The 21,478-nt window shown below is 45.2% G+C and overlaps 1 protein-coding gene across 1 annotated transcript in view; it reads left to right on the top strand.

Moving 5' to 3' along the window:
- SLC9A2 (solute carrier family 9 member A2) overlaps positions 1-21,478 on the top strand; it is an 87,206-nt gene that overhangs the window by 46,800 nt on the left and 18,928 nt on the right. The window contains 2 exon segments of the mRNA NM_001100189.1: positions 11,533-11,750; positions 12,211-12,413. Of these exon segments, the coding sequence (NP_001093659.1) occupies positions 11,533-11,750; positions 12,211-12,413 (421 nt within the window).

The raw sequence follows: 21,478 nt of genomic DNA, 5'->3' as shown, positions 1-21,478 counted from the left end.
ATTGTGAAGATGTCAAATTAAAGCTGTTGTTGAAAAAAAGAAAAGTTACCCCAACCCCACATTTCGGGATTTGGAGATAAACATCCTCTGAACTGAGCTCAGGAGCGAGACTGTCCCTGGGGAAAAGTCACTCCAACAGGGGTGGGCAAAACCCTTTAAAACAGAGTCCCTGAGTTTGGGTATTTCATATTTTTCACTAACTGAAATTGCAAACGTATACAATCCATAATGTTCAAAAATGTATCTTCTCACCCTGGCTTCTTAGAGGTAGGACAACATTTAGAATATGATTTTTAATCTCTGTTTTTGTCTGTGTTTGCTCTGCAGACTGAGATCGATTGCACCGTGTATTTTGGTCTACCTGGGAAATATAATTTATGCAGCCTGTGAGTTCTCAATTACATGAGTCTTATATGGTTCTGTTACACAGTTTGTAATTAGGTATTTTAAGTTATGTTAAGAATGCAAAAAGCAGGAGTTCCCGTCGTGGCACAGTGGTTAACGAATCCAACTAGGAAACATGAGGTTGCGGGTTCGGTCCCTGGCCTTGCTCAGGGGGTTAAGGATCTGGCATTGCCGTGAGCTGTGGTGTAGGTTGCAGATGTGGCTCAGATCCCAAGTTGCTGTGGCTGTGGCATAGGCCGGCGGCTACAGCTCCGATTCAACCCCTAGCCTGGGAACCTCCATAAGCTGCTGGAGCGGCCCAAGAAATGGCAAAAAGAAAAAAAAATTGCAAAAAGCAGCATATGGGATATTTCATAATAGTCCTTAAAAACACAGGACAAAAATTAAAAATAGCCATCATAATAAATACTACCATAGCCTGTTTCCCTTTGTGAAATGCATTTTATGGGTTTTTATTTAAGACCAAATGAATTAAATGATATAAATTGGGTCATTTCTCACCAAAGGTTTATGGTGGCTTCTAAAGTATGTCCTTTCCAAGCATCTTTATTGAGATAGACTCAAAAGATACTTGATTTTTTTTTTTTTTTTTTGTCTTTGTAGGGCCACACCTGCGGCACATAGAGGTTCCCAGGCTGGGGGTCTAATCGGAGCTGCAGATGCCAGCCTGCACCACAGCCATAGCAATGCCAGATCTGAGCCGCGTCTGTGACTTACACCACAGCTCATGGCAATGCCGAATCGTTAACCCACTGAGCAAGGCTAGGGATTGAACCCGCGTCAACATGGATGCTAGTGGGGTTCATTAACAGCTGAGCTACGATGGGAACTCCAGATACTTGATTTTGATGGAGGCAAAACAAACAAACAAAAAACCCTCGTAAAGTGAAATATCCTATTGCGGAGGTGATCATGGATAGATTTTTTTTTAAAAAAAGCTTCTCAGTTTCTCCCCATTTCCTAACATGTTCCTGAATCTTTTCTTCTGTTTATCAGTTGTGCTGAAGGGATACTAATTTTAGGTTAAGTGAAACACAGACAGAAAATTTAAATTTTTTAGGAAGAAATGGATCCAAACATAATAAGTCCTATAAATGCTTTATTTAACCAGCTTTTGAAAATCTTTTCACTACATTCTCAGAATGATGTTTTCCTAAAAAAGACAATCAATACATTTTTTCGTTGTTCTTTAGGACAAATCATGTCCCTTCTCCTCTCAGTGAGTCTAAATATTAGAGAGATTTTAGGAGGGGGAACTGGGGGTCAGGAATTCCTAGACCAGGAAAATATCAGGTGTTTTCCTGCTAAATTTAAATTTCATGAAAGTGTAACAATTTGCTCCTGAATCAAGAACTGACTCTCTGAGATGGATTTGAAGAATGGAAATTTTCACATAACTGAATAATACTGGTTCTGCCATTACTTTATTTTTATTTTTTACTGTTTCTTGACTGGTCTTTCTCTTTATCTAAACATGATTATATCACTGCTGGCCTGTGTTTCACGTGTATTGAAAACAACTTAATTTGATGCTCACGTCATCACTGTATTGCTCTTGGTCCTGAGCTTACAATGTAAAGCGGCATTTCCCTCACCCAGTCTCTCACGTCTAAGAGAATTGCAACAACGAGGCTAAAATTATTTTCTAGCAATATGTAGGCCAAGGTGCAAAACGAGATTATAAAGCAGAAATTAACTATTGTATAATTGTTGAGAGGGAATTACCTTTTCTGTTTTAATGAGAAACACTTTCAGGGAGTTCCTGTTGTGGTGCAGCGGTAACGAACCCGACTAGTATCCATGAGGATTCGGGTTTGCTCCCTGGCCTCAGTGAGTTAAGGAGCTGGCATTGCCGTGAGCTGTGTGTGTGGGTCACAGACGTGGCTCGAATCCTGCGTTGCTGTGACTGTGGGATAGGCCGGCAGCTACAGCTCCAATTTGACCCCTAGCCTGGGAACCTCCATATGCCTCGGGTATGCCCCGCCTCCAAAAACGAAAAAAACAAACAAAAAAAAAAACAACCACAATAACAACAAAAAACCTTTCAGAAAATCGATCATGAAACAGTGTACAGTAACCTCCCAGCTCTGGACACAAATGCCTAAAACCAAATTTCTCTTCCTTTCCCAAGGGTGTTAAACCAGGGAGCTTAGCAGCGGGAGTCACGGTACCCTCATCTTGATGTAACAAACTGTGGTGTGCTTTCCTGCAGTGGGGAGGCTGCCAACCTGGCGAGAACCTAGAGCCTTCCTCTCCTGGTTTCCTGGCCAGAAAAGGCCTTGAGCATTTTGATGCTTGTTCTCCTGCAGGGTTGGTGCATGGCTGTCTCTCTACCAGGTTCTGCCTGCACGCATCACTGCCCGCCAGGCGGTCTCCATCGTCGAGACCTTGGACCAGTCTTCCTGCCCTTGTGGCTTTGTCAACAGCCCCCACCTAGAGTCAGTGGTGGCCCTGGGCCCCTGGATGCCTTGTGGTTCATCACACTGTTGACCATGAGTTGTGATCTCTTAGGTGGCCTTTCCACAAAAAACCCCCAATTGCTTTAGGTGCCAGGAAATGAGGTAGAAACAAAGCATCTAAAGGAGAGAAAGGATGTAGAAAATCACGAAATGGGCAAGACCACATGAATGATGAAGCATCTATAATGGTTTGGATGTATTTCAGTTTTGATATTGCAAGAAAGATGGTTCTGTTGTTGTGCTTGGATGTGCCTTTGAAAAACAATTTTTTTTTTCATTTCCTCATATGTCAAACTGGTTCTCTCTTGGTTGTCAGGTTTCCTGGAAGAGGCAATCTGTTATATAGTAAATTCATGCCCTGGAATAATTAATTTAGCTCACATGAGTGAGTGCTTTATTCTGAGAACATCCAGTGGACCCTGAGTCACCAAATACCTGGCTTTAATCAATACAGAGAAAGCGTCTTAATTGTTCTTCGTCTTTGCTAATGCTCGGCACTGATTAGTGCAGTATGCTTTTTATATTTGGCAATGTCTTTATGAAAAAGACACAAGCACTATCTAGGCTGTGTTTTCCTGCAATGGCATCCATACTTTTTAAGATCCCACACAGGTATGGACTGGGCACAAAAGAATTTTGCAACATTCTTTCTAGCAACTCAGATCTCATTCTAAACAGTTCGGATTACAGAACAGGTCTCCTATCGTGGGAATCGAAATGGGACAATTGACCACTCTTTAAAAAGAATAGAAGCTCTGGTATTTTTGTAATCTGAATTCACAGTCATGACTACACCAGATGTAAGTAAACACAGGCAAGATATATATGTGTTTTATCTTCACAACCAGAAATCTGCCTTCTCTGCCCACTGCCTGTACAGATGCAGTTCCCTTTGGTTCTGTAGATCCAACTGCCTGATGAAGTGCTCTGGATCTTCACTAAGCTACACTGAGCCAGCATCAGGTGACCAGACACTGGGTACCACTGCAGGCAGGGAGCCAAGCTAGGCATGGGTGAATGGAAGTGAACATCCATAGAAGGCGGGCTTCATTGACAGTCTTGATGGCACCATGGAGTCCTAGCAAAAGAAGTATTTGTTGGAATTTTCTTTTTTTTTTTTTTGTCTTTTTTTGTCTTTTCTGGGGCCGCACGTGAGGCATATGGAGGTTTCCAGGCTAGGGGTCTAATCGGAGCTACAGCTGCTGTCCTACACCAGAGCCACAGCAACTCGGGATCCGAGCCGAGTCTGTGACCCACACCATGGCTCCTGGCAATGCTGGATCCTTAACCCACTAAGCAAAGCCAGGGATCAAACCTTCAACCTCATGGTTCCCAGTCAGATTCATTAACCACTGAGCCATGACGGGAACTCCTGTTGGAATTTTCTATTCAGAGAATAGTCAAATGACCAATGATCTGGCTAGAAAGTCTGTTTGAAGTCTGCTGAGATAGTATTAGCTGGCCTGAAGGTTTTCTGTGCTGCATGGAGGGTGATGCTGTGATGAGGAGAACCTCAATTGCCAATGAATATACAAACCACTGAGTTGAGTACTTGAGTTTCTCCACCTCTAAATTGGTGATAGTCACCACACATTTGTGTTAAGCCATAATGCGAGGCAAGATAATAACAAAACAGTATGCACCATGAGTTCTACATCTTTTACCTCCATGTGGTCCCACAGAGTGGAACCTAACCCGTCCAGATGTGGATGTGTTTGGGGTAGTTATGCAGGTGCTGCAATGGATTTTGAAAATGAAATGGTGAACCTCAAACATTTGTGGGAAACAAATGACTCCAGCCTCTAGGTCTTGCCTCTCCAAGTGTGTCCTTCGCATGCCCTTCCGAGTTCTCTTTCTTAAAAGCAAATCTGTTCGCGACGCACCATTCTTCCTATTAACACTATTAACCCTTCATCCAAGGATCCATGTAGTCATTGCTTCAAAACACATCAGTGAGGTACCAGGCCCTGTGCTGAACACTGATGACACTTTCCCCCCATCAAGCTTCCAGGTGGGCTCTGGAGACAAACACGTATTCTAAGGTCAAAGACACCATCTCTCATTTTTCCCTCCAGCCTATAGAATAGATTCCTGAGCATGACATCTAAGATGGTCATGTGTCATTACCTGGCCCCTAACTTCCTCATCCTCATCTGCTAACATTCTCTCCCCCCCCCGCCCCCAATTAGCAGAGTCAATTCGGCAGGAAACTGAATGTGCCACCCTGTTTATTTCTCTCACAGCTTGTGCACGCCCTCTTCTTTTCTTGAATCACTTCCCTCCCTCTTCTTCCTGCTCAGGCAGCTCTCACTCACCCTGAAGACTCTGCTCAGAGATAGAGTACTTGAGATTCTCCATCTCTAAATGGGTGATAGTCACCACCTATGTGTGTTAAAGTGAGGCAAGATAATAACAAAGCAGGTGCACCGGGAGTTCTGTACATACCTTACCTCCGTGTGGTCCCTCTCTTGCAGCAGAGGTAGCCATGATCTTGCCAGCACTCCCAGAGGCTCTCCCCCACCTCTGTTTCTGGTACTCCTCATAACTCCTTCTCCTCTTAGACCATGAACTCTTGAACGTAGAAGCTGCTTCTTTGCTGTCATCTTCCTAGATTCCAGCATGGAACTTGAGCTAGGAAGATAAAAATAGGTTGATATTCAATTATTATTCACCATCATATGAACTAAATCAGGAAATTAGGAGAGAGAGACCTGTGTGGACATCGAGGAGAAAGATGATTCAATGACATGAGCTGAGGAGTTCCCATCGTGGCGCAGTGGTTAACGAATCCGACTAGGAACCATGAGGTTGCAGGTTCGATCCCTGCCCTTGCTCAGTGGGTTAACGATCCGGCATGGCTGTGAGCTGTGGTGGAGGTTGCAGACGCAGCTCGGATCCCACGTTGCTGTGGCTCTGGTGTAGGCTGGCAGCTACAGCTCTGATTTGACCCCTAGCCTGGGAACCTCCATATGCCACGGGAGTGGCCCAAGAAAGGCAAAAAGACAAAAAAAAAAAAAAAAAAAATGACGTGAGCTGATAAGTGTTCATCCTGGAAATACTGAAGGCTGATAGTTTTGTCTTAAAGGTGCTTTAGAGTCAAGAAATTCAACTAGAATTTTCTAAAAGGTAATGAGTCTTTCTAGGTTATTATTTTGCCCTAGATATGATTGCCCTGATGTTGAGATGGAGGATGAGAGGCTGTGGACCTCAGCATGAAGGCTTCATGTGTTCCTTTTGGTGGAGAGAGACATTTGCCCCTTTGTATGTGCTTCAATGCTCCTGTGACTTGCTGTTGCTCCTGTGACTTGCGCATGCTCCACACCCGGTAAAGTTGAGGACAGTTAGGCACCACCAGCCTGCACCAATCCCCAGCTCTAGAAGTTTCTCATTATTCTCTTAGAAAAAGGAAGGAGACTCAAATGTATGCTGATGGGTAAGAACCCCAGCTGTAGACGATGACCCAGGGAAGGGGCAGGGAAAGTTTTCTTCTCTTCTCTTCCAGGGAGACCTCCCTCGCTGAAGGGAGACTAGCACATGTGTAGTTTTGTAGATGGAGGATGTTATTAAAGGTGAGGTGGGTTGATGTACATCAGAGCATCCTTCAGCAAGAAAGCACACTTTGCAATGAGATACCTCTTGGCCTTTGCCTGAGAAGCCATATGCATTGAGCTGTAGCAACAGACCAGAACAGGACATTTGGAACATGTCTCCAGCCTGTAGGGTGCTTCTATGTCATAGACATACCCACACTTCCTGATAAGGGCGCTGCTAGGCTCTGGGGCCTCTGATCCCGCTAAAAGCATCCCCCATCCCGGCCTCTAGGATCGCGCCTGTGCTGGGTTGACTCAGTGTTGAGTTACAGGGAGGTGTCTGACTGACAGGAGCCTCACTCTGGTGTCATGTTACAGATATGAAGCAATGGAAAATGATCTTGTGAATATTCATGTCAAATTCATTTATTTTTCATTCATACACTGAAATACTTTTTTTTCCAGTAATTTCTGAACAGAGATGTCTATTAAATTGCTCGTTTAATGAACCGAAGGTTACTTTTGGACTGGATGTTGTATATTTTTTCCCAGTGAATGTGGTGGACGTGGTCGCAGAGGGAAATAATTAGCACATTCAAAAACAACTTTCTTTAGCCTTTCAAAAACCACTTTGTGAATGAAAACAAACAAACAAAATCCAAATCCGAGAGAGAGAGAGAGGGAAGTAGAGCTAGTACGAGAAACATAGGAGTTTTAACTCAATAGCTGGTGCTTTTATTGTTAAAAATAGAAGTGATTGGAGGGAGTTCCCACTGTGACACAGCCGGTTAAGAACCTGACTGCAGCAGTGCAGGTTCAACCCCCTGCCTGGCCCAGTGGGTGTTACAACTGTGGCATAGGTCACAAGTGCGGCTCAGATTCAATCCCTGGCCTGGGAACTTCCATATGCTGCCGATGAGTCCATACAAATAAATACATTTTTAAAAAGTGACTGGAAAAAGCTGGACCATGAGTGCTCTGGTGTTTATTAGTCTGCATATGTGTCTCTTAGCTTAAATGCTTTATAGTCAAACCAATTTAATGCATCTTTGCATAGGCTTAAAGAATTCAAGAAATAATGATGGCCATTACTGTTTTCTTTAAAAACTTCCCACCTGGCAACCTTGAAGCAAGGCACATTCATTGGTGTTGCCGTGTTCGTGTCTTTTCTTTATAAAAGATGGTGTGGGTCAGATTTTTTTTGGCTTTTACCCTCATTACTTAGTATTGGGCAATGTTTACTTTTTAAAGTCTGGTTAGAGAAAAACTGAGCCAGCAGATGAAGGAGGAATGTGTTCAGCCATGTCGTTCACCTGCGGTCTGGTCTGTACTCGGGCGGCGCCGGAGTCATGGCCCCTCTGCTCTTCGCCGCGTTTCTGTGCTGGTGGAGGTTCTAGGCTTTCATGTCAAGTGAGTGTGACAGAGCTCCTGCTCACTTCTGTCACTGAGCACCTATGAGCGGCTCTGGCCAGGCCCCCAGGGGACATGCGCTGAGTCGTGGCCACCACACAGGCGAGGGCAATGCCAACGACAGTGTGGTCAGCTGAGCGGTGGTCCCCAGAGTCCCCAGAACTGCCAAATACATCCCCCGACATGCAGAGGGACTTCCCAGAGTGATAAGTCAGGGTCCTGAGATGGGAAGATAACCCCGGGCTGGATGAAACCCAGCATCCTGATGAGAGGGAGGCCTGAGTGTTGGCCAGGGGAGGAGATGTGACCAGAGAGGCAGTGATCAGAATGAGGAGGCTGTGAGCCCAGGGCTGTGAACGCCTCCAGAAACAAGAAAAGGCAAGGAACAGATTCCCCCAGAGCCTCTAGCCCTCTGGGCACCTTTTTTTTTTTTTTCTTTTCTTTTTTCTTTTTTCTTTTCAGGGCTTCACCCATGGCATATGGATGCTAGGGATTGAATTGGAACTACAGCTGCCAGCCTACCTCACAGGCACAGCAATGCCAGATCCTCCGATCCGAGCAGTGTCTGTGACCTACACCATAGCTCATGGCAAGGCCAGATCCTTAACCCATGGAGTGAGGCCGGGGATCGAACTGGTGTCCTCATGGATACTCGTCATAGTCGGTTCCATTTCTGCTGTACCACAGAGGGAACTCCCCTCTGGGCACCTTGATTTTAATCCCCAGATGAAGAAGAGAGTGAAAGTGACTTTGTACATCTGACCTCTGGATGTGTAAAATGATGAATTTGTGTTATTTATTGTAAGCCGCTGAGTTTTTTTGTGAATTTCTTACCACTGCCATAGAAAATCAGTGAAAGAGGCTTGAGCTTGAGGAAGGGTGCACAAGGGCTTGGCAGGCGAGGCCCCCACTCTCCTTGGAGATAACTGGGCTCACAAGAGCTGGCAAAGAGCAGGGGGTATGTCTCTAGCAGCACTGGCTTTGAGTCAGGTTGCTTAGCTCTTAAAAATCCTCATCACAAGGAAAAAAAGTTGCAACCCTATGTATGGGTATGGATATTAACTAAACTTATTGTAGTGATCGTTTTGCACATATTTACATATATCAAATCATTGCGTTGTACATCTAAAACCAATAAAATATTACAAGTCAAAAAAAATCTTCGCACCGCCGTTCATTAGTATCGTGATCTTGAGTGGGTGGGCCTCTGTCTGCCTTTGTTCTCTCATCTGTAAAATGGGAACCATAAGAGAACTTGCTTCAGAGGCTTGTGAGGAGGTTTAACTGGTATAATCCATACAAAGCATTTTGCACTGTCCCTGGCACAGAGTAGAGGTTGTGTGGACTTGAACTAGATTAGATAAGCCCTCATCTCTTCCCAGTCTTTGCTTTGTGTGGCTGCTGAATTTTATTAGCCCATTTACTAAGGTTCTCTTTGTTTAGGGAGCCACAGCAATGCTGCATTCCTCGCTCATATAAATCTAAAAGAAATACCTGCAGATATCCTATGAGATCACTAATATGTGGAATCTAATAAAAATGGTCCAAAAGGATATTCATCAAACAGAAACAGACTCAAAGATTTCAAAACCAACCTTATGGTGACCAAAGAGGAAACATTGGGTGGGGGGAATAAATTAGGAGGTTGGGATTAACAGATATACACTACTGTATATAAAGTAGGTGAGTAACATGGACCTGCTGTAAGCACAGGGAGCTCTACTCAATACTCTGTAATAACCTACATGGGAGAAGAATCTGAAAAAGAATGGATATATGTATATGTATAACTGACTCACTTTTCTGTGAACCTGAAACTAATACAACATCGTAAGTCAACTACATGCCAAGAAAATTTACCAAAAAATTTACAACGGCAAAAAACAACAAAAAAGAAACACCTGCTCGTTCTTTGGGCAGTGACCATGTAGATCCTTGGCTTGGTGCAGTCTTTGTTTTGTTTTAATGTGAGGCACAAAATATATACATGTTTTCTATGTAAGGAACAGGTCTGTTCCTTGCAAGGAAAGAGGTTCACGGTTACTATTTAGGTCTCAACTCAGAGGGCCCTGAAGTTTGCATTCTTCCACCTCTCCTTATTGCTCACAGAAGGAGGATTTTTTTTTTCTTTTTAGGGCCACACTCATGGTATATGGAGGTTCCCAGGCTAGGGATCAAATCAGAACTATAGCTGCTGGCCTTCGCCACAGCCACGGCAACATGGGATCCGATCTGAGTCTGTGACCCACACCACAGCTCACAGCAATGCTGGATCCCAGGCCCACAGAGCAAGGCCAGGAATTGAACCCACATTCGCATGGATACTAGTCAGATTTGTCCTCTGTGCCACGATGGGAACTCCCAGGATTTTGTAAAACATCAGACATCTCCGGGAAGGGGATCTATGTGCAGTGGTTGAAGGGAGTGGGGGAGTGCTTGCAGAGTCATGGAAGCTCTAGAGTTCTGAGAATGTGCAAAACCTCCAGATCATGACCAGCCATTGGCTTAAGGCACAATTATCTCTCAGTGGAAGGTGGGCAGCCCACTCAGGCTCTGTTCTGTTTCATGGTAGAGCGCCTGTGGATAATAATGCCCTTTTGGTATTTTCTGGTATCTCTGTCTCCTCAGAAGGAACCTGGTGTGAACTGTTACTGAATTTGCCCTGTGGGTATCATCTGAGTTGGCCAGGGGTGCATTCCAGATGGCAGGGAGTGTGTGTGTGTGTGCTTCTGAGGCAAGAAGACAGCAGAGAGCGGGGCCTGTTTGGGACATTACAGATCGTTGGGCATGTGGCATGTGCTGGTTGGAGAGGGGGTTGTGGGGGGTGGCCTGGAATTGCCACTGAGCCAAGAGTGTGGAAAGCATCCAACCTAGGGATGTGAGCTGCACCCTGAGCCCTTCGTTCCCCAGAGTGTGCAGAGGTGTGGTACTAAGATAAATGTCATGGGGAGGTCCCTTGTGGCTCAGTGGGTTAAGAATCTGACATTGTCTCTGCAGTGGCTCAGGTTGCTGCTATGGCACGGGTTCAACCTCTGATCTTAGAACTTCTGCGTGCTTTGGGCATGGACCAAAAAAAAAAAAAAAAAAAAAAAAAAAGATGTGGGAAGGGACATGAAGAGCTCTGTGGTCCCAGAGTTTTGGAAATTCTGGGGAACAAAGCAAAAGAGTTTCTTTCCTTTGGGAATTTTCAGAGTCTTATGAATACATTTTGAATTTCCTGTAGGAGATATGTAGAAACAAGTGAAGATGCCTGGAACTAAGGCATCTGTATAAAAAAGAGTGAGTGGGTCCAAGAGATTCAGGATGAGGGATTGAAAATAATTGGTGACTAATTAGATGGTGATGGGGGCACTGAGGAAGTCCACTGTGACCACAAGTTCAAGAACATTAGCATTTGGGGCCCTAGAGGAGTAGAGAAGATGGAGCTAGTTTTGAGTTTAGTCTGGGCTTGTTTTACTTGCAAGGCGGGCGAGAGAGCTGATGGTGTGGGTGTTCACAGACTGGAAAGCTGGACAGAGCCCAGGAGTTGAAGCCATGGGTATTGATGGGGACCTCCAGAGACAGGAGGATTTCCAGGGATGCAAATCACATTCACTTAGAGAAATCAGCTGGTGACATTGTAGTCACATCAGTGGAAAGGTAGAGCCCCAACTGGGCTGAGTGCTGACTCTTACATTCTGATTAGGACAATTTTCCCATTTAAATGGAAGCCACATCTCTTCTTACAGAATCACTGCTTGTGCAATGACCATGAATAAATATGTGGAAGAAAATGTGTCCCAGAAATCCTACACCACCATCAAGTATTTCATGAAGATGCTGAGCAGCGTCAGCGAGACCCTGATCTTCATCTTCATGGGCGTGTCCACCGTGGGAAAGAACCATGAGTGGCACTGGGCCTTCGTCTGCTTCACCCTGGCCTTCTGCTTGATTTGGAGGGCACTGGGTAAGGCGCACATCTCCTCCATGAGCCTTTGGTGTTGGGCACTGCGAGGCTGGCCCTTCCTTCCTGTCCCTCCCCTTTGCCATCCCTGCTATAGCTGCTGCTTTTCTGGTTTGTCTTGGTTTCTCTGTCTTTCTCCTTCCACCAGAATCTCTTTCTTCTCCTCTTCCTCCTTGTCTCCTCACTTCCTGACATCCCCCTTTTGCTCCAGAGTGTTGCCATGTCTTTGCTTTAAGTTGAATTCTTGGCTTCTCTGATTCCACCTTCTCACCTGCTGTCCTGAAACAACAAAGCCCCAGGAGTCCGGTGATGTGAGCAGGGCCTGGGACCCCGGGCAGGATGGTAGGAAAGGGTGTGTCCTGAAATACTTCGCCCTGAATCAGAGGCACAGTAAACGTGTCTTCGTGTTTCTGTGCCTCCGTCTTACGCAGTCCTTTTTCTTGGGTTTTGTTTCTCTTCTCAGGTGTGTTTGTCCTGACTCAGGTCATTAACTGGTTCCGGACGATTCCCCTGACCTTCAAGGACCAGTTCATCATTGCCTACGGCGGGCTCCGCGGGGCCATCTGCTTTGCACTGGTCTTTCTCCTCCCCTCCTCCGTGTTTCCCCGGAAAAAGCTGTTCATCACGGCAGCGATTGTGGTCATATTCTTCACTGTCTTCATCCTGGTGAGTGGGGCTCCTTCTCCCAGCAATGTTTCTCCCTTTCCCAGGAGGAAGCAAGATCTTTTAGACAGTCGTAGGTGCCACGTCTGACGGTGTCTGGAGGCTCAGATCATTAGGACACAAGGGAAAACCGTATTAACTCACATCACTGGCTTGTGGCGGAGCCTCAGAGTCCAGTTTGGCCCCTTGGTGCACGTAAAGGAACTGCTATTTAAGGAAACTCAGCTGCGTGAGCTAAGCTTACTCCTGGCAACTTGGGAGGTGCATTTGCTTGTCCTTGGCATTTGTCTTCCTGACCCAGTGCACATGCCCGGTCAATGCCAGTTGTGTGATGACCTTCCGGCAGCTCTTTGACGTGGATTCACCACCTTGGAATGATGGGAGGGGTGAAGGTGCATTTAATATCGAGAGGCAGAAAGTATGGTGGGGAAGACATGGATCCAAGTCAGGATCCCGTTTTTGAGAGTTAATCAGCTTCTTGAGGTTAAACAAGCCAGCCCTTAGGAGGCTCTATTTTGCAGGTGATCATTTAGTAAATCAGTCTTGGGCTCCTGCTGAGCTCAGGGCACTTAGGATCCAGGAGTGAACAAAGCATATAAATATTGCCAACCCAGCAAAGCTTCCATTCCAGGAGGACGTGGGCACTGGGCAGTAACATTAGTTAAGGAATTGGAGTATTTTATTGTATTTTTTATTTTTGTCTTCTGTCCTTTTTAGGGCTGTACCAGCAGCATATGAAGGTTCCCAGGCTAGGGGTCTAATCAGGGCTGTGGCTGCCGGCCTACACCACAGCCACAGCAACGTGGGATCCGAGCCGCATCTGCAACCTACACCACAGCTCACAGCAATGCCGGATCCTTAACCCACTGAGCAAGACCAGGGAGCGAACCCACAACCTCATCATTCCTAGTCAGATTTGTTTCCACTGTGCCACGACGGGAACTCCAGAATTGGAGTATTTTCACAGGTGAAAGATGCTGGACAATAAGACATAGGGGACCAGAATTGGTGAGAGTAGGGTGGGAAGAGGGGTTTGGTTCTAGCTTCAGGGTCAGGGCAGGCAACAATGGGAAAGATGACATTTGAGCAAAGGTTTGCAGGGGGTGAAGGGATCGGTTAAGCCAAAGAACATTCCAGGCAAACAGAATTGAAGACAAAGCTCTGAAGGCAGTGTGTTCCGGGCCCACGTGGCTAGAGGGGAGAGTGATTGGGGCAAAAGAGGTGAGGCAAATTCTGGGGTCTTAGATCTCGAGGGGGTGGACAGGCCAGTGCCTGGACTTGGGCTCTTCCCCCAGTGAAACGGAAGCCATCGGAAGGTTTTGTGCAGAAGCATGATGTGTTTTACTTTGTAAAAGGGTCCCCCGGGTGCTGTAAGAAGGAGCAGTTACGAGGAAAAGGCACACGTGGGAGATGCCATCTGGGGGCCAAGTGGCCATGATCCCAGACAGGGTGGTGGCAGCCAGGTGGCGAGAAGGGTGAGGTCCTGGGGTGGAACCTACAGGGTTCCCTGATAGGTTAGGGGTGTGGTGTGAGGGAAAATGAAGCCACAGAGGAGTGCAGGCTCTGACATCTGAGCTGCCAAAGTGGGGGTTCGCTCTGTGGGAGAAGGGCAAGCTGGGGCTGGGGAGGTGGGAATCCACCTTCAAGAATGCGGGGTGGTGGAGGAGCTGTGAGACCTCCAGGTGGGGGTGTGGGACTGGAGCCTGGAGTCAGGGAAGAGCTCAGGCAGCAGTGGAGGGCTGGTACCGAAGCCAGGAAACGAAGTGATGGCCAAGGGGATGAGTATCTCTGTGGAGGAAATCATAGGACCAGTGGGGACTGGGCTCAGAGGCGGCCGAATCTTATGACTCTGGAGAGGAGAGGAGGCAGCCTAGGAGTCCAAGAAGGACTGATAAGTGACAGGGGGAGGTGTTTTGTTTTATTTTACTTTATTTCATTTCATTTTTGTTTACCAGGGTGTCACAGAATGCTTTCCAGGTGCCTTCCTCAGGTGTGAGCATCTTAATTCTTTTTTTTTTTTTTTTTGTATTTTTAGGGCTGCACCCATGGCATATGGGGGTTCCCAGGCCAGGGGTCAAATCGGAGCTGCAGCTGCTGACCTACATCCACAGCTCATGGCAACACCGGATCCTTAACCCACTGAGTGAGGCCAGGGCTTGAACCTGAGTCCTCATGGATACTAGTCAGGTTCATTAACCACTGAACCATGAAGGGAACTCCCCATCTTATTTCTTGAATCCTCCTCACAGTTCTATGGCACACACTCTAAGAGGAGTCACTGTCGTTGCTCCTATTTAATGGCCAAGGAGACTGAGGCACTGAAACTAAGGTTAGGTTTCCTCAGCCAGGGCAAAGTGGAGCAGGGAGTCGAAGCCCTGTTTGCTCTTAATTCAAATGAGGTGCCGGGCAGAGTGGCTGGTGAGAGTCATGTTGGACCTCGTCCTGCTTTGTCTCCTAGTCAGCTCTGCACCAAGCGCATCGGCCTTTACTTGCTCACACCTGCCCACACTGGGGACAGGGGCTTGTCCCGTCCAAGGGATCCTGGATAAGAGGAACAAGGGCTTTTCCATGTGCATGATCTCATTTCCTCCTCCCAGCAAGCCTCTGGGATGGACACCGGCCGAGGAAACCGAGGCTCAAAGAGGGAAGGCTGGCTGATGAGGGGCACAGCAGGTGAAGCATGGAAGCTGGGGGTGAGTCCATGGCTCTGATGTCACAGACAAGCTCGGACTGTGGGGATCTGCTGACGCCCCTAGAGAAGACCTAGAGTAACCTGTTTACCAGGTTATGGTTTGCAGTGGTTGCAGTTAGAGGCTCACGTCCAAGTTTGCTTCAAGCATCCCAAGTTGGTCTGTGTTTTCTTCCTAAATGTAGGGAGACTTCAGGGAGCTTGTGGGTAGAGAGGAGAAGCTGATCTCTTGTCTTCTTTGTATGGTGTGTTTATGGGAACCTTGAACAAGATGTCAATTAATTAGCTACTCCCACCCTCGGCCTGAGGTGACATTTTGGCCTGAGCCCTTTCTGCCTTGAGCTCTCTAAGCTCTCAGGAGCAGCCCCAGGGCAGAGGACCTGAGGGGAGTGGTCAGATCAGGGAGTCACTCACCACCTCCTCTTAAGCCGGCTGCCCTATCCCTACAGCTGCCCCATCCTTATGACCACAGGAAGCCCGGCCCAGGCTTGGTCAGCACTCTGGACTCCTCTCCATGCTGTCAGAGCTCAAGATGTCACATATGAGTATCAAACACAAAAACAGAACCAGGAGTTCCCATCATGGCTCAGTGATTAACGAATCCAACTAGGAACCATGAGGTTGCGGGTTGGATCCCTGGCCTTGCTCAGTGGGTTGTAGATCTGGCGTTGCCATGAGCTGTGGTGTAGGTTGCAGATGCGACTCGGATCTGGCGTTGCTTTGGCTCTGGTGTAGGCCAGCGGCTACAGCTCCGATTCGACCCCTAGCCTGGGAACCTCCATATGCCGTGGGTGTGGCCCTGAAAAGACAAAAAAAAATCAATAACAATAAAAAAATTGCCTAGGAAAAAATATGAATCAGGTATGCTTTTGTTCATTGAATATGTGGTGGTTAATATAGGGTATCATTATTACACTCCATATTTTGCTTCTCGGGATTGTAACTCAACCGAAAGATGTACGTGAAATTTTGCTTCCCGAATTAAAAGACTGCACATTCACTTTGAATGAGTGCCATGTGCATCAATAGATAACACTAGGAAAGTTCTTAACATGACAAATTAAAAAGAACAGCTCACCAAACAAAATAGTTTAGTTGGATTGGCTGTGTTTGGTATTACAAACATGGAGTTTACCCTTTAGTGTTAGAGATGTTGGGGTGGGGGGGGGTCAGTATTTGGCATCTGCAAGCATACCCCCATCCCAGAGAGTCTTCTGCTCTCATTAGAGGTTTTTTGTTGTTTTTTTGTTTGTTTGTTTGTTTGTTTTTTTTTTGTTTTTTTTTTTTTTTGCTTTTTAGGGCTTCGCCCATGGCAAATGGAGGTTTCCAGGTAGGGGTCAAATCGGAGCTGTAACTGCTGGCCTACACCACAGCCTTAACAACGCAGGATCTGAGCCATGTCCGTGACCTACACCACAGCTCACGGCAATGCCAGATCCTTAACCCACTGAGCAAGGCCAGGGATTGAACCTGCATCCTCATGGATGCTAGTCAGTTTCATTAACTGCTGAGCCACAACAGAAACTCCCTGCTCTCCTTAGGTTTAAGGATTACCTGGTCCCGTGCCCTGTGATACCCATGGGAAGAGGGATTGCTGTGGTTCCACACCTGCTGTTCCCTTCCCTTCACTGTTTTCTGCTCCATCCCCCCTTTGTGTGCCCAGATCAGAGACCAAGGATGTCACTAGGATCCTTGATTCGACCTCTTTCCTTCCCTCATGTTCTCCTACCTGTTGCTGGTGTTTTGGAGATGATGAACACACATGCAAACACACACACACACACACACACACACACACACACACGCATGCATGCATGCATGCACATGCACACACATGCACGTGTATCCTTCAGAAAGGATCTTTCTTCTAGAATACATCCATTACTAAGGCGCTCAGGGAAGAGGATCTAGAAGGAGATACTTAATGGGTTACAACACAGTAGAAATAATTCAGTATAATCCATGCATAAAGTTTTGCCTTCTGAAAAAAAATTTGCCTGCCAGTCGAGAGCCATGCATTCTTCCAGTGACAACTTTTATGTTGAGGGATCTATCACTGAACTTTAAAATGGCTTTGCCCCTTATTTTATTTTATTTTAGTCTTTTGAGGGCTGCACCTGAGGGATATGGAGGTTCCCAGTCTAGGGGTCGAATCGAAGCTACAGCTGCCAGCCTGCATCGGCGACTTGGGATCTGAGCAAAGTCTGCAACCTACACCACAGCTCACAGCAATGCCAGATCCTCAACCCACTGAGCGAGGCCAGGGATCGAACCCGTGTCCTCATGGATGCTAGTTGGGTTCATTAACCACTGTGCCACGACGAGAACTCTTCCCCCTTACTTTAATATTTCTTATAGGATAAGCCCTTCTGTCCTGATACTGTTGAGTTAGCACTAGCTTCTAAACAGAATTCCCTTGTGTGACACATGGCTTATTCTTTGATACTCAGGTTTATCATGAGAATTTCTAATGAAAATTTGAATCATGTTGATAATGAGAGCAAGTGGCCTCTTGATGAAGCCCATTAACATATTTTTGGAAATCATCTTGCTTGTAGAAGGAGGAATGAGTGAATAATTCTGATTCCTTGGATGTGTAAATTCATTACACGTTACTTGGATGTGTAAATAAGATTGGTAATGATCTATCAAGTAAAAGCTGTCCCTCTGATTTTAAAATGATATTTAACACTGAGGAGAGGTAGAACCCAGGAGTTGAAAGTGCAGACATTGACATAAGGCTCTTCTGGTTTGGTGTTCTGGTCCAGCTCCTAAAAGGATCTGTGAGCCTCAGTTTACTTTGCTATAAGATCTGGAGAGTGGTGCCTCCCTCCCAGGCAGCAGAGAGGAAATATATACATAAAACACTCTGCTTGATGCAAAGTTTTAACCTGATGATTTGCTGCGTTTTTATTATAACATTAAGTAGAATGACAGTAGGAAAAAAAGAGAAAATTCTTTCAATGTATTTTAGAGCACAATAATTCTTATTCAAGTGGCCCCTGTAATTATAGAGCAGAACCTCAGAATTCTGGAAACCCATTCAGTAGTTATCTCAAAGTCCATCTGGGAGCACGGTTGGCTGGAATTCCCGGGATAGAGTCTCTTTTTTCCTCCATCGTAGATGAGTACAGTAATCTACTCTAAGTCTTTGTCCAAAATGTCTTGAGTCTGATTTTCACTCCACTTACAAGTTAAGTGCCTCCTTGAATACTTTAATGGTTCTCATCCCACTGACCACGCTCTAAAATAAATACTGTAGGTACAACTGGCTCTATGATCTCTGTGCTAAAGCTTGTAAAGTGAGGAGTTCCCAGGTGGGTTAAGGATCCGGCGTTGTCACTGCTGTGGCTCAGGTTGCTGCTGTGGTGCCGGTTCGATCCCTGCCCAGGAACTTCCCCATGCCACAGATTTGGCCAAAAAACAAAACAGAAAAAAGCTCATAATGTGAGAAGACCCTATATAGGATAGCATAGCAATGATAGTGGTATTTTTTTAATGAATGAAAATAGTTTCTTCAGTTTTTTCTGGAAATTGCCTGCTAAATCGGCAAAGAGCTATGAAACCGTACCCCAACTGCCCCCCCCGCCACCTATTTATCCCAAATTTAATTCCAAAAAAAGAAAAATAAAAGAAATCACTTTCTTCCAAAAAAGCGAAGATTGCTCCTCATTTAATCAGAAGGCAGTTCCTTTTCTTTCTCATTCTGCAGGGAGCAGGAGGATGAGGGTGGGCCGAAAGCCCAGATGGCATGGGGAGAAAACAGATCTCAACTCAGCGTCCTTCTGCCCTTGTAGCCAATTCCCCAGGCCCAGCGCTAAGGGGTCCTGGGTGTTGTGCCAAAGCCACACGAATGGGCGAACACTTAACATGTGCTTTGCAAACATGTTTTTCAGTGGTTTGGTGGAAAACTAAGGGGTTTCTTTAATTTTGTGCCCTACATGGATGTAACAAGCTATTTTTCTAATACTGATCAGGCTGCTCTCAGGTGACCAAAATTAGGAATCTTCCAGCGTGGTAAAATAAGGCACTTTCTCAAAAACATTTCTTGTTGGTGTTGTTTCCTGTCTTCCCAATCAGAGACCCAGTCTCTTAGAATATAACATCCAGCTCGGGGACTTAATAAAACAAACAGATGCCATGTACTATCTATCCAAAATAGATGGATTGAGAAAGGAAGGAAGGAAGGAAGGAAGGAAGGAAGGAAGGAAGAAAGAGAAAGGAGGGCAGAACCTCTGGATAAGTTCCTTTTGAGCAGGAAGTGACAACTGCAAATAATTCAAAGCAAGAAGGGGGCTGTTGAAAGGGACTATTTAAGCAAGGACATATTTGTAAAACACAGTAGCAACGTTCCATTGCATATCATCAATACTTGTATTAATTATAAACTTAATTATTATTTTGAGAAAATCGAACTGATCAGAACCACCCCTGCTTGCTGTAGAAGATCAGTTTTGTTTTGTCTGTGACAGTCCCATTCCTGTCTGGACTGTACGTCTATGGAAGGAATGACTTCCCAGTGACTGGGGCAGACCCCCGGATCCCATCTTTAGCTTTATGTCCTATATTTACAAATATGGGGCACTCATTTATTATTTCCTGGATGAATACTGACAGAAAAAAGCAACTGAAACAAGTCGTGTCCTTAGAACACATTACCTGTTTTTATAAATAGCATTGATTTTGTTGATTTTTTTTTGTTTGTTTGTTTTTTGTTTTTTGTTCCTGGAGCTATTGTCAACCTAGAGGCTTCAGGGAACCTGAAACTCAGTGAGATCACCCATCACCATAAACCATATATTTACGCCTATTTTCGTTTACCTAAGTTAAAAATTACAGAGTATGTGTTGATTGGAAAACTGTTATTACCTCCTATGTTATTTCAAAGTGGCAGACTGAAAATCAGGTAGAACACAAGGTGTGTCTTCTGCCAGGTTTGCGCAAAATCACTCACACTTGAGAAAGTTAAAGTGAGGCTGAAAAATGTCTGAAGCTGGATTGATGGAAAAATTAAAGGCCTTCTTTAAAAAAGTGTGCGTATCATAGTTTATATCATCAGAAGCATTCTTAGAGTCTCAGAGACGTGCGGAGAGGTAAGATAGGAATGAAACGGGTGTCAGGGAGCACTCCTCCACGTATCCCCCTCCCCCCAAACCCACTAACCCCACTTGGTTGTGATTTCTTCATGCCCAGTGGTGGCAGCCACCTACCAACCAAGCAGGAAACTCAGGGCTCTTTTTTAACCCCACATTCTCACCCCTTCCTCACTTGGCCCATTTTAGTGCCAGTGTCACATCATTTTATTTTATTTCATTTCATTTTTATGGTCACACCTTTGCCATATGAAATTTCCCAGGCTTGAAGTCAAATCTGAGCTGTAGCTGAGGCCTATACCATAGTCACAGCAATGTTGGATCTGAGCCACATCTGCCAACTATGCCGCAGTTTGCTGCAATACTAGATCCTTAATCCATTGAGTGAGGCCAGATATCAAACCTGCATCCTCATGGATACTAATAGGGTTTTTTTTTTTGGTCTTTTTTAGGGCTGCACTCGTGGCATATGGAAGTTCCCATCTAGGGGTCTGATTGGAACTGTTGCTGCCAGCCTACACCAGAGCCACAGCAACGCCAGATCTGAGCTGCATCTGCAACCTACATGACAGCTCATGGCAATGCCGGATCCCTAACCCACTGAGCAAGGCCAGGGATCGAACCTGCAATCTTATATTTCCTAGTGGGATGTGTTTCCGCTGCGCCATGACGGGAACTCCCACTAGTCGGCTTCTTAACCCGCTGAGCCACAACGGCTTAGCATCACATCATTTAAAACATACATGTCTACATCATTTTAAATATATTCGCTGATAGTTTGTTTTGATAGCTGGAAGTTACCCATCATTGTCCTTTCTCTGAATTTTTAATGTTTTAAAAATGGTTTTCCATTTACTCTTCCAAAAGAATTGACAACCTTTTCTTGACTTCCAAGTATTCAAGTCCTGTTAAACATCCTCTGGAATATGTTATTGGAATAGTATTGCAGACACTGAGATTAAATTGGCATCATAATATTATTAAGTAATCCCATCTAGGAACTGTGTGTGTCTTTTTAAGACTCAAATCTTTTTTAATATCCCTTAATTAAGTTTCGTAGTTCTCTTTGTAAAGGTTTTTTGTTCATTACCTGATAGGATTATGTAATATATACATATGTAGAGAGAATATAAAAGTATGTGTGTGTGTATATATATATGTATTTATATGTGTGTGTGTATTTAATATCCATATAGCATAATATATAATATTGGTGTATTATATATCTTTCTCTCTATATATATACATTTTTTTCATTGCTATATTGTAGTTATGATTTTTTTAAT

This window comes from Sus scrofa, chromosome 3, assembly GCF_000003025.6.
Source record: "Sus scrofa isolate TJ Tabasco breed Duroc chromosome 3, Sscrofa11.1, whole genome shotgun sequence".
Lineage (NCBI taxonomy): Eukaryota > Metazoa > Chordata > Mammalia > Artiodactyla > Suidae > Sus > Sus scrofa.
The sequence above is the reverse complement of the archived record's forward strand: the minus strand, read 5'-3'. Positions and strand labels throughout refer to the sequence as shown.